General features: G+C 47.9%; 1 protein-coding gene across 1 annotated transcript in view; it reads right to left on the bottom strand.

Moving 5' to 3' along the window:
- Positions 1-6058: 6058 nt before the first annotated feature.
- The window catches only part of FCGBP (Fc gamma binding protein), a 41223-nt gene continuing 33603 nt past the window's right edge, over positions 6059-13678 (bottom strand). Inside the window, exons 18-20 of the mRNA XM_070450881.1 lie at positions 10168-10551; positions 6356-6627; positions 6059-6234 (exon numbers count right to left, since the gene is read on the bottom strand). Coding sequence (XP_070306982.1) covers positions 6225-6234; positions 6356-6627; positions 10168-10551 — 666 coding nt within the window. The 3' untranslated portion in view covers positions 6059-6224. The remainder of the gene's footprint in view (positions 6235-6355; positions 6628-10167; positions 10552-13678) is intronic.

Raw genomic sequence — 13678 nt, 5'->3', positions numbered from 1 at the left:
GGAGAAGACTCTGTATTGATACTGAGAATTTTGCACTTTGTAATTTTATAATTTGAATATTCATCCTCATATTGATTCCACAAAGCAAAACACGTGCTACTATGAGCATTAGTAACAACCTCCAGGAGAATCCACTGGTCTGTTCTGTTCATTGTTGTATCACTTTGTATCCAGAACAGACACACAGTGGGTGCTCCCTAAATGTTCCTTGAAGGAATGAAGGAACCTGTGGTGTCTTGAGTTCTCTGTGCAGGGTGTCCTGGAAACACTCCTGAAAATTTGTTTACATATTAAGATGGAAAATCTGTGGAGTCTATGCTGCATTTCCAGGAACTATGTAATATTTCAAATGGTTCCAATTCAGGGTAGTGTTACCTACTACTCCTGGATCTTACTGTTTGCCTTCCAATTAAAAATAATTTTTTTTTCTAAAGGATGAAAATCCAGGATGTCCCTGGTGTTCCAGTGGTTAAGGTTCCATACTTCCAATTCAGGGGGTGCGGGATCCATCCCTGATCCGGGAAATGAGATCCCACGGGCCTCGAGGCATAGCCACAATAGGGAAAGAAAAATGGATGACAATCCTCAGAGTACAGTGCCGGCTCTCTTCTGGAATCCTGGCACCATCTCCTGGCTCTGAAGTATTGCAACTGCCAACTTGCTCTGCAGACCTGAAATGGGTACTACTGGTGATTAATTGGGCTTCCCTGCTGGCTCAGATGGTTAAGAATCTGTCTGCAGTGGGTTGGGAAGCCCTGGCGAAAGGAATAGCTACCCACTTCAGTATTCTTGCCTGAAGAATCCCATGGACAGAGGAGCCTGGTGGGCTACAGTCCATGGGGTTGCAAAGAGTCGGACACGACGGAGTGACTAACACTTTCACTTCCCTTTTCTGCGAGTAATTGGGGCTTGCCAGGTGGCGCTAGTGGTAAAGAATCCACCTGCCAGTGCAGGAGACTCAGTAGGCTCAGGTTCAATTCCCGGGTTGGAGAGATCCTCTGGAGTAGGAAGTGGCAACCCCTCCAATATTCTTGCCTGGAAAATTCTAAGGCCAGAGGAGCCTGGTGGGCTACAGTCCATGGGGCCACAAGAGTCGCACATGATGAGCACACAGTGAATAATTAGCGGGGTACCCGCTAGTCTTGTGCTGGGGGCACAGTGGTGACTGAAAGAGCCCCGCCTTCCTGGAGCTGCCAGTCCCTGGTCCTCTGACAGTGGTGGTTCAGAGGTGTCAGGGCCAGAATGGGGGAGGGGGGGAGTACAGGCAGAATGGTCAGGGCTGGGATAGAGGAGGCATCCCTGGAGGGCTTTCTTCATGTCCCCCCACGTCACCCGAACCTTCCTTTTACCTTCCTGCTCTGACCACAACCTAGTTCTCCCATGAAGACACACCTTTCTGTGCAGCCCTTCTCTTCCTCAGCCTTCATGCTCACTGGTCCTGTAGATGAGATGAGCTCCTTGTGGCTACTTCTAAACCATCCTCTGCCTCCTCTCTAAGACCCTCACTTTGAAATTTCTGCACAGAACCTGCTCCCATTCTTGTTACCAGCTTTATCAACTCCCAATCACTGCAGTTCACGTCATCTCTTTAGCTCTAGGCTCATGGCCACCCAAGCTGCTCCTCTCATAATTCTTGTTGACTTCCAAATTCAGGTAGATGATCCTTTGACCATTCTGGCCTCTGGATCTCCTGACTTCTTCTCCTCTAGTGACCTCGTCCTCCGCCCAACCCTTCCTTCCCACACCCAGACTTTGTGCAAGAGACACAATGGTGACTATGGCAATCCCAAGGTCCCAGGCTGGTGGGGAAGAAAGGCCCACCCCCAGACAGTGACAACCCCAAAACTGCAGCCCCTGCAGAATCTCAGTTCCATGCATCTCATTGTCTGCCCATCACCTCCTGTCTCTCCAGTTTACTCCCTCTGAAACTGCTGCTCCGAGGACCCTTCAGCCCCATGAAGCTGACCTCCTTCTCCCTGCCCCTCACCTCACCTCCTCATGATCACACTACTCTCACCACCCAGCCCAATGCCCCATCCACTGTTATCTCCTCTCCTTTCTTCATGCCCTCAAACTTCTAACTTTATCTTTTGCACCCAATTGAGTCCATTCTCCACCTCCTTCACACCTGCACACTGGTAGCTGAATGTGGATGGAGAAAAACCCACACCCACTCTATGCATGACCCCAAGCAGTCCAGCCATCCCATCACATGCCCCTAATTAAATCATTCTCCCATTTCCTTTTTTTTCCTTAGTAGTATCAGTAATGTGCTCATTTTTAAATGCTTAAGGCATAATTTACATATCATAAAATCCACCTCTTTGGGGACTTTCCTCGTGGTCCAGTGGTTAAGAATCCATCTTCCAATGTAGGGGATGCAGGTTCGATCTCTGGTCAGGAAATTAAGATCCCACAGGTCGAGGGGCAACAAAGCCTACCCACCACAACTAGAGAGAAGCCCGTGTACCACAACAATGAAAGACCTACGTGTGACAGCTAAGACTGGACATAGAAACAAACAAATAAATAAAAATATTTTTAAAAGATCAATCTGTTAAAAAAAATACCTATTTTATGTGTACAGGTCAACACATTATAGAACACGTTTTAGTAAATTTATAGTTTATATACTCATCACCACAATTCAGAACAGCTCAATCATCCCATTTCATATAGATAAGATTATACAATATGTAGAATTCTGGTTCTGATTTTTGTCACTTAGCATCACGTCCCAAATGGTTGCATGTTATCACTAGCTGGTTCCTTTTCATTGCTGAATTCACTGTATGGCTAGACCACACTTTCTTCGTCTGTCTTTCCAGATGTTTCCAGTATGGAGGTTATTATGAGTAATGCTGCTATGAAATATTCACTTACAAGTACTTATGTGGACAGACAATTTCTTTTTTTTTTTTTGAGAAGAGTTCCAGTAGTCAAATGGCTGAATCATGTGATCAGAGTATGTTTACCTACTGACACACTCTTTTCCAAGGCAGCTGGACAGATTTTCTCTTCTTCTTCTTTTTTTGGCTGGGGTGGGTCTTCGTTGCTGTGCATGGGTTCTCTCTCCCCTGCGATGATCAGGGGATACTCTTCATTGAGTTGTGCAGGCTTCTCATTGCAGTGGCTCCTCTTGGTGCAGAGCACGGGCTCTGGAGTGCAGGCTTAGTAGTTGTGGCGCAGGGGCTTAGGCGTTCCGTGGCACGAGGAATCTTCCCGGATCAAGGATCGAACCTGTGTGGCCTGCATCAGCAGGCGGACTCTTAACCACTGGTCCACCAGGAAGTCTTGGACCCCTTTTCTTGAAGGATCATTTTACACAGTCTTCTCTCTCATCAGACCTCAAAACATTTTTTTCTTGCTCTGAACTGATGACTTTGTTTCCCATTTGAATGAGAACATGCAAGCAATCACAAGAGAATTTCAGCGTTCTCTGACCCATATTTACCAGTCAGTGACACCTGTTAACTTCCTTTGCTGTAAAAGAAATCTGTTTTTGTGTTCATACACTTCACTGCTGACACCAGATATATTTCCACAACAAGCAAGTCTCCAGTTCTCTGCAGACTCCAACTGCTGTCCTACAATTTAATTTCGTTCGGACACTAACTACATGGAGTTGCGGCAGACCCCACAGGTTAAGGACAGAGAGAAATAGAGGAAATCCACTTTTAAGTGAGGTGGTTGTGGAAGGGCTCTGTAAGGTAGTAACAGGTAAGTGGACATCTGAAGGATGAGATGCATCTAGTCAGTGATGAGTGGAGGGAACAGCTTTTTCACAAAGGAATGAAGTAAAAAAATTGGCATGTTCAATACCCTGAAAGATAAGGTTCCTAAATCATAATGACAGTGATAGGAGATGAGTCCAAAGAGGTTGGCAGAGGACTTCCCTAGTGGTCCAGCAACTAAGACTTCATGCTCCCAATGCAGGGGGTTCAGGTTCAACTCCCTGGTAAGGGAACTAGATCCCACATGCCACAACTAAAGATCCTGCATGCCACAACTAAGACCTGGTGCAGCCAAATAAACATTGTTCAGTCACAAAGTTGTGTTTGACTTTTTGTGACCCCATGGACTGCAGCATACCAGGCTTCCCTGTCCTCCACTATCTCCTGGGGTTTGCTCAAACTCATGTCCCTTGAGTCGATGATGCCATCCAACCATCTTGTCTCCTGTTGCCCTCTTCTCCTCTTGCCCTCAATCTTTCCCAGCATCAGGGTCTTGTCTTCAGAGTCAGCTCTTCGCATCAGGTAGCCAAAGTATTGGAGCTTCAACTTCAGCATCAGTCCTTCCAATGAATATTCAGGGTTGATTTCCTTTAGGATTGACTGGTTTGATCTTGCTTTTCAGTGGACTCTCAAGAGTCTTCTCCACTACCACAGTTCAAATGCATCAATTCTTTGGTGCTCAGCCTTCTCTGTGGTCCAACTCTCTTTATTTATAAATAAATAAATACATTTTAAAAATAAGAGGTTGGCAGGGGCCTTTTAGGTGAAGGAATTTGATTTTATTACAAGATTAATTTACAGCCAGCGGTACTCTTCATAGGTAAGGAAGAGTCCTCTAGTGGCTGTGAGCATGAATTACAGGTGGGGAGGAGCAGATGGTAGGCATGATGACGGCAGCTGAACCGGGTGGTGACGGTGGGCATGATAAGAAAGGCAGGCAGATTTCAGGTATGTTTTGCTACAATCCAAAAAGATGTTTTGATGAACAGAGTGGAGGGCAAAGATGAAGGAAGAATCAAGAATAATTCCCCATGTTCTGACTGAGGCTTGGCAGTGCTAGTCACTGAGGCGGGGGAGACCAGTATAGGCAGGGCAGGAGACAGAGTCAGTTTTTGATGCCTAGATTGGACGAACACCTTAAGTCCTCACTCCAACTCTGTGAGGCAGAGACTATCCTTGGCTCTACTTTAAGTATGATACTTTTGGCTGAAAGTTTGTGTCCTTTCAAGACTCATGTGTCGGAAGCTAATCTCCAATGTGATGGTATTTGGAGATGGAGACTTTGGGGGAGTGATACTCCCCCATAAGGGTACTCTCATAAGGGTAGAGCCCTCATGAATGAGATTACTGCCTTTATAAAAGAGGCCCAGAGAACTCCCTTGCCCTTCCACCAAGTGAGGACACATGAGAAGATGGTTATCTATGAACCAGAAAGCAGGCTCTCACCAGACACCAAATCTGCTGACGCCTTGATCTTGGACTTCCCAGGCTCTAGTGAAAGTGAAAGTGTTAGTTGCTCAGTCATGTCTGACTCTTCGCCACCCCATGGACCTTAGCTCTTCAGGCTCCTCTGTCCATGGAATTTGGGCACTACTGGAGTGGGTTGCCTTTCCCTTCTCCAGGAGATCTTTCCCACCCAGGGATCAAACCCAGATCTCCCACATTGCAGGTACATTATCATTTGAGCCACCAGGAATCCCAGGCTCTAGTACTGTGAGAAATTTAAATTTTTGTTGTTTATAAACCACCCACTTTATGATATTTTGTTATAGCAACCTGAGTGAACTAAAACATATGAAGAAACTGAGTGGCAGAGAAATTACCATGCCCATATTATAAATGATAAAGTTAGAAGCTGTTGATATTTTCATTTCCTACTTCTTCCCTCCGTCCAATTGTTCATTTTCTCATCCATCCATTCTTCTAATCATCCAACTGCCCGTTTTCCCACTTCCCCACCTACATCTTTCCCAATTTATCTATCTGTCTCCATCCATCTGTCCCCTCACCTGCCAGTAAATATTCATCATATTCCAGGCTCCCCAGGCATCTGACACCTGATGTGCCGGAAGGAGGGGCTTGCCAGGTGGCTCAGTGGTAAAGAACCCACCTGCTAATGCAGGAGATGTAATAGACTCAGGTTTGATCCCTGAGTCGGGAAGATCCCCTGGAGGAGGGAATGGCAACCCACTCCAGTATTCTTGCCTGGAAAATCCCATAGGTAGAAGAGCCTGGTGGGCTACAGTCCACAGAGTCGCAAAGAGTAGGACATGACTGAAGCTACTCAGCAAGCACACATGATAAGAAGCCATAAGACAGACACATTGTTGTGCAACTTTATTTAAGATATTTATTTAATGCTTTTCCGGTTGGCCTCAAGTGGCTCACCAAAGGGGTAGAGCTGAGAGGGGACACATATAATGACAGAGTGCGTCCTTCCACCTCCAGAGGCTTCAGGTCCTGCAGTCTTCCTTTCCGGTGGATGACTGATCAGTCCTGACTGTAAGACACAGACACTTAGCACTTTTTGTAGACGGAGCACCCACCCCGACTTCCCCCTTCCCATGAGGATGCAGGTGCCCCTGTTCCAAGAAGCCTAGCCTCCGAGCTGTATCCGTTACCATGGGGAGAAGTCCTGTGCTTTCCAATTCTCCAGTGTTGTCTCCTTCTGGGAGTTAGGCCAATCATTGGTCCAGTCTGCGTCAAAGTTTCCACAGGCCCCACACAGCTTCCCAGCATGGTCATCGCTGACCACCACAGCCAGCTGCCCATTGGTGCCAAGCTGCACCTGGACCCCCGCCTTCTGCTGGACTAGCACAGAGCCGTCAGGGTTCTGACTCACGGACACAGATGTTAACACCTCAGCTGGGAGGTCCACTTGGAGACCATTCACCTGGTGGTTTTGGCAGGGGAAAAGGGTGAAACAGAGGTGAGGCTGGAACCACAGAGAAGCCTGGGTGTTACTACAAAGGAGACCCCGTGGAAGACCAAGAGTCCTAGGAGCAAAAGCAGAGAGGCAGAGGCTGAAAGAGATGAAGGCCCAGATGGAGGCACCAAATGGAGAGACGGACACCTAAGACAATCAGAGATGTGGATGAATGAATAAGAGCACAGAGAGTGGATGGATGAAGAGATGGATCGATGCAGAAGCACAACATCCCAAAGGCACCTGGGGCTGGGGGGAGGCACTTGTGCCAGAGGGATAAACAATGAGTCAAACCCCAGCAGCATCCTGTCTAATTCTAGTTTGCAAAACAAAAAGAACCCTTGAGCATGTCCTATTAAGTTACTGGTTCCCTAACAAGGCAATTTCATCCCTTATTTTTGCCACGCTGATGTCTGAAGACAAGTCATGACCTAGCCAGTGTAATAATCATGTGAGAAAATGACCATTTGTCCATCACAGGCTGTGGACTCAGTAACCCTGGTAACCTGGTGAGTTTTTTCTTTTAAATAACTGTTGTCTGTTTTCTCTGACGAGTTAACCCTTGTAAAGTTAGACTCCCTGGAGAGCCTTCTATCAAAGAAAAGTTCTTTTCTTCAAAATGCTTTTGTATGTGACGCTTCCTCTGCCAGATGACTAGAGAGTCAGGTAGATAAGAAAGATAGGTAGACAGATCTGAAGAGGTGGATGGATGGACGGATGGGTGAATCAATGGAAAAAAGGAATGGAGGGGGGATGAAGGGAGGAAAAAAGGAAGGAGAGGTGGAAGGAGGAAGGATAGATGCAGTGAAGGACAGCTGAAGAAGCGGGAGGGAAGTCTCAGCGGGCTGCAAGCTTCGACGATATAAGAAGTGGGACTGAGTTATCTGTATTCTCCAGCACATAGCCTGGTGCAGAGGGAACGGGGGTGAATGTAGTCACAAAACCAGACTCTTGCTGGGGCCAGGCCCTGATCTGGGTACTGGTGACAAAGTGAAGACCAAGGGGAACAGGATCCCTGCCCGCCTGAGAATTATGTGCCAGTGAGGGAGCATGTCAACCAACACGAAGAAATAATGGATAACTTCAGAGGGTGACTAGCACTGGAAGGGGATAAAACAGAGTAACCGCACAGAGGCTGGACTGAAGAGGGAGAGGTTCCGTAGGGCGCTCTGTAGAAGCAGTGAGGGCGGAACTGAGAACTGAAGGATGAGAAGGAGCCGAGGCTTGGGAAATCTGGAAGGAGAGCACTACGGCAGGGGGAGCAGCAAGTGCAGAGGCCTGGCGGTGGGAACAAGAGTGGTCCACTGTGTGAACAGCATAAAGGCCAGCTCAGCCTGTTATCAGTACAGCCCGTGAGCTCAGGAAGGAGTTGGAGGAAATGAGGTTGTTGAGGCCAGCGGGAGTCTGATCACATAGTCTTGCAGGCCATGGAAGGGAGGTGACTTGAGTTTGAAATGTTGTTCTGAGAAGTCGCTGCAGAGTTTTAAGCAGTTTTAATCAGCAGAACCGATCTGATTCACATTTCTAGAGCATCTGTCTGCTGTGTAGAGGATTGTTTCTGGACAGATGAGCAAAGGAAGGTCGTGAGTAAGGGTCTGCAGTAATCTCACTCCTGGGCATATATCCAGAGAAAAAACATTGATAAAAAAGACACATGTACCCCCATGTTCATTCACTGACGCACTATTGACAATAGCCAGGACATGGAAGCAACCTAAATTCCATCAATAGAGGAATGGATAAAGAAGATGTGGTACATATACACAATGGAATATTATTCAGCCATAAAAAGGAATCGAAATTGGGTCATTTGTAGAGACATGGATGGACCCAGAGTCTGTCACACAGAGAGAAGTAAGTCAGAAAAAGAAATATATTAATGCATAGATTTGGAAATCTAGAAAAATGGTATAAACGAACCTGTTTGCAGGGCAGGAATAGAGATGCAGACACAGGGAACGCACATGAGGACATGGTGGAGGGGTAGTGGGATGAACTGGGAGGTCGGGGTTGACCGTATATGCACTGCCACATGTAAAACAGATAGCTATCGGGAGCCTGCTGTATAGTGTGGGGAGCTCAGCTAGGTTCTCTGTGATGACCTAGATGGGTGGGAGGGAGGTGAGGGGATACATGTATATACATGCCTGATTCACTTCATCATACAACAGAAACTAACACAACATTATAAAGCAACTACACCCCAATAAAAAAGTTAAGAACATATTCAACATAATAAAAGAGTAGGGGCCTGTTCACCTGAATTATGGATCCAGCAGAGAATCAGAGAAAGAGTGACTGGTCTAGACTATGCTAAAGAGAGAACACAAGCTTCCCTGCTGAAAGCAGGGCTGAGTCTTGGACCATCTCCCTGCACTGCAGGAGGGATGCAGACCATCCCCTGGGGGAGAGGTGTGTGGAGCATGGGCTATACCCCACTACTGGACCTAGAAGACACCAGAGCGTAGCTCTGCAATCCAAGAACAGGCCATGGAAACAGGACACGGGAGCTTTAGGGCAGCCTGGCGTCTGTGTTTGGTCACGAGGCTCTATGACACAGGCCACGGCGGAGCAGACTATGAGTTGGCATCAGCCTTCAATTCGGCCAAAGAGACTCTCTGTAGAAATTTGGAATCAGGGTGGTGAGAACTGTGGAGTTTGGCAAATGCAAGGCAGTGATAAGTCAATGGAAGTCGAGGAACAGCAGGGAGGACCCATCTGGGCTGGAATGGACTCAGGAGACAAACAGTGACAGGCCTGAGGGGACCCTGAGAGCAAGCTGAAAGACAGCTGAGGGCAGAGGCAAGTGGCCTGGAATTGACGGAGTTCCAAGAAAGGTCCTGCTGAGCGAGCACTGCGCCTGGAGCCCATCTTGGTTCCCTGGGTCCACACCATCACCAGCAGCACTCCATGGCCATCAAAGTGGTTCAGGGCATGGGTGGTGCTGGTGGGCTCAAGGCTTGGATCTCTCAGGTACTCTCTGAGTGACCTGAGTAAATGACTTCACCTTTTTGGGCCCTGGTTTCCCCTCTGTGTAAACGAAGATAATGATAATCCCTGTTTCATGAGTCTGTTGGAGGGAGTCACAGAGAATGAAGCTGACTGGTGACCAGCAAGTCTCAAACACAGAGGTACAAATCCAGGGCACCTAGATCCAGCCACCCGCGCGGCTGTGTCCCTGTACTTTCTAGTTACGTGGGCTGATAAATTCAGTTTTGCTCAAGGCACTCTGAAATTGGTTTTCTCTCGCTTGCAACCACAGAGTCTTGATTAACACTAACATCTACATGGCTAAGTTACTTGACTGTGCTTTTGCTCCTCAAGAACTCAGCCAGAAGAGAGGGACTAAGTTTGAAGTATTGACACAAATTCAAACCCAGAGAAACAAACTGCAGAGATCTGTGAAAAAAAAAAGACATTAGGACAGATAGGCCACAAGGAATGTAGGCACACTGCAACAGGAAGAATAAAGCCCAGGGGAGACACAGCCCCTGTGTCCCGGCTTACCCATACACCCTTGTTTTGGGTCACAGTCACCAGCCCATCCTGGAAGAAGATATGAACCCGGGCCACGGCTTCCACTTTGCCCTTGCAGGGCTGGACATCGGCAACCACACGGTACCAGGGGACGGTCTCCTGTGATCCTGGGCAGCGGAAAGAGATCTCATAGACACCAGAGGAGCTGACGGTGCCATGGGCCCCATCGAAGGTGGTGAGGTTGGCACCCACAGAGAGGGAACAGAGGCCATGGGGGACCCAGCAGTCCCGGGCCCCAGCCTGGACCTCGCATACACGGCCCGGTGGGCAGCTGGCTGCCTGGCACGTCAGGCCGGTGCTCGAGGAACAGGAACAGCGCTGGCTGCAGTCCGAGGTGAGCAGGGAGGAGTTCACCTGTGCACAGAAAGGGGTAGGTCACAAGGAGCGGCGGACTGCAAACACACCACCACCTTCCACCCTCTGGATCCGTCCAGGGTGACGCTGCAGTAACTTCCTCTAAGACATGGAGGACTTCCCTGGTGGCCCAGTAGATGAGTCTGCCAACCAATGCAGGGGACACAGGTTTGATCCCTGGTGCAGGAAGATCCCACATGCCGAGGGGCCCATGGGCCGAAACTACTGAGCCTGTACTCTGGAACGAGAGGCTGCCGCAGTGAGAAGCTCGGGAACTACAATGAAGAGGAGTCCCTGCTCACGGCAACCAGAGAAAGCTCACGTGTAGGGATGAAGACTCAACCCCAGCACAGCCAAAAATAAACAAACAACATTTTTAAAAAAGAAAAAAATGTTTTCTTAAAAAGAAAGAAATGTATCTATTTCCCCTATCCCATTAATCTGAGCTGGACTTAAGACTGTGCCTTGGTTATTGCAATGCAGCAGAAGCACCCTGTGCCAGGTTCAAGCCTGAACCTCAAGAGACCTTACAGTAGCTTCACTCCTCTTTCCCGGAACCCTATCCAGCCACCACAGGCTAGCCCACCTGAGGAGAAGAGATCTCATGGAAGAGGGGTGGCCAGCCCTCAGCTAACCCACTGGGGGACTACAGAAGTGTGAGTGAGCCCAGGGGATGGCAGAAGAACTGCCCTGCTGAGCCCAGGCCAAATAGCAGAGTTGCAGAACTATGAACAAAACAGTTTTTTTTGTTGTTGTTTAGCATCTTCTTTCCAAGGAGTCCTACACTTCTAGACCTTCCAGCCTACCGTTCTGCTATTAATAAAACTAGGATGAGGGACTTCCCTGGTGGTCCAGTGGTTAAGACTCTGCCTTGCAATGCATGGGGCACAAGTTCAATCCCTGGTCAGGGAACCAAGATCCCACACACTGTGAGGCAACTGGGTCTGCATGCTGGAACTACAGAACCTGCGTGCCACAACTATAGAGAAGCCTGTATGCTGCAGTAAAGACCCCACGCAGCAAAAAAAGAAAAGAAAAAGAAAAAAAATGGGATGAATGGGGAAGGACTGTGGTAATCTATCTTTCCTTTATCTGACAAACATGCTTCTGAAGAAGCAGGACAGCCTCGTGGTTCAGAGGTGAGTTCAGGCTACTGAGGTATGAACCCCAGACTCCTTCCTTGCTAATGGGTAGCCTTGGACTGGCTTCTCTTTGTCATCTGTAAAATGGGGCACATAACAATAGTCTGTGTCTCATAGAATTGCTGTGACTATCAAATGACTTAACATCTATAACCAACTTAGTGCATAGTTGAGCTCCAAAAACATCAATCATGGGCTTCACTGGGGGTTCAATGGTAAAGAATCCGTCTGCCAACACAGGAAACACAAACCCATGTCGAACCCCATCCCAGGTCCAGAAAGATCCCACATGCCTTGGAGCAACTAAGCCTGTGTACCACAACTACTGAGCCTGTGGTCTAAAGCCTGGGAGCCACAACTACTGAGCCCACGTGTTACAGCTACTGAAGCCCATGTGCTCTAGAGCCTGTGCTCTGCAAGAAGAGAGGCCACCACAATGAGAAACCTGTGCACCACAACTAGAGAGTGGCCCCAACTCGCCACAACTAGAGAAAAGCCCGAGCAGCAACAAATAAATAAACGAATTTTTTTAAAAATCCGTCACAAAAATAAATCAACTCTTAACTTTCAGTTCCCATTATTTTTTTTTTCCATTTATTTTTATTAGTTGGAGGCTAATTACTTTACATCATTACAGTAGTTTTTGTCATACATTGAAATGAATTAGCCGTGGATTTACATGTATTCCCCATCCCAGTCCCCCCTCCCACCTCCCTCTCCACCCCATCCCTCTGGGTCTTCCCAGTGCACCAGGCCAGAGCACTTGTCTCATGCACCCAACCTGGGCTGGTGATCTGTTTCACCCTAGATAATATACATGTTTCAATGCTGTTCTCTTGAAACATCCCACCCTCGCCTTCTCCCAGAGTCCACAAGTCTGTTCTATACATCTGAGTCTCTTTTTCTGTTTTGCATATAGGGTTCTCGTTACCATCTTTCTAAAGTCCATATATATGTGTTAGTATACTGTAATGGTCTTTATCTTTCTGGCTTACTTTGCTCTGTATAATGGGCTCCAGTTTCATCCATCTCAGTTCCCATTATTAAATGACCATAGCTGTGCTACCTACTGCTGCTGCTGCTGGTAAGTCACTTCAGTCGTGTCTGACTCTGTGCGACCCCATGGACAGTAGCCTGCCAGGCTCCTCTGTCCATGGGATTTCCCAGGCAAGAATACTGGAGTGGGTTGCCATTTCCTTCTCCAGGGGATCTTCCCGACCCAGGGACCAAACCTGCATCTCCTTCATTGCAGGAGGATTCTTTACCATCTGATCCACCAGGGCAACCAGAAACAACCAAAGACAAGGCCATAAACCAAGGAATGCCTGCAGCCATCGAAAGCCAGGAGAGTCAAGGAACAGATTTCCCCCTAGAGCTGACATCTTCGCCCACCTATTCTGGTTTCTGACTTCTGGCCTCTATAACTAAACAAGAGAATAAATTTCTCTTGTGTTAAGGCCCCAAGCTGTGGTCATTTGTCACAGCCGCCACAGGAAACTAATACTGGGACTTCACCAGCGTTGAGTCACACGGCAGGCAATGTGGCAGCCCCCCGTCCCCATCCTTGAGGGGGGTCGGCACAGAAACCCTGAGTCTCCACAGACTTAGAGGATGAACTTACAGTTCCCGAGGGGGAGGGTCGGGGGAAGGGATAGTTAGGGCATTCGGGGTGGACATGTACACACTGCTATGTTTAAAATGGATAACTGGCAAGGACTGATTGTGTGAAACTCTGCTCAATGTGATGTGGCAGCCTGGATGGGAGGGGAGTTTGGGGGAGAATGGATACATGTATATGTATGACTGAGTCCCGTTGCTGCCCACCTGAAACCATCACAACATTGTCAATTGGCCATACCCCAATACAAAATAAAAACTTTAAAAAAAAAAAGAAAATCTGAGTCTCCCTCAAGCTCCTCCATCCTCCTTGCCCACCTCAAGCTCCTTGTTGCTATTTAATCACTTCAGTCGTGTCTGACTCTTTG

The sequence above is a fragment of the Odocoileus virginianus genome, chromosome 20 (assembly GCF_023699985.2).
Source record: "Odocoileus virginianus isolate 20LAN1187 ecotype Illinois chromosome 20, Ovbor_1.2, whole genome shotgun sequence".
Classification (NCBI taxonomy): Eukaryota; Metazoa; Chordata; class Mammalia; order Artiodactyla; family Cervidae; genus Odocoileus; species Odocoileus virginianus.
This window is presented reverse-complemented; position numbering and strand designations above follow the sequence as displayed.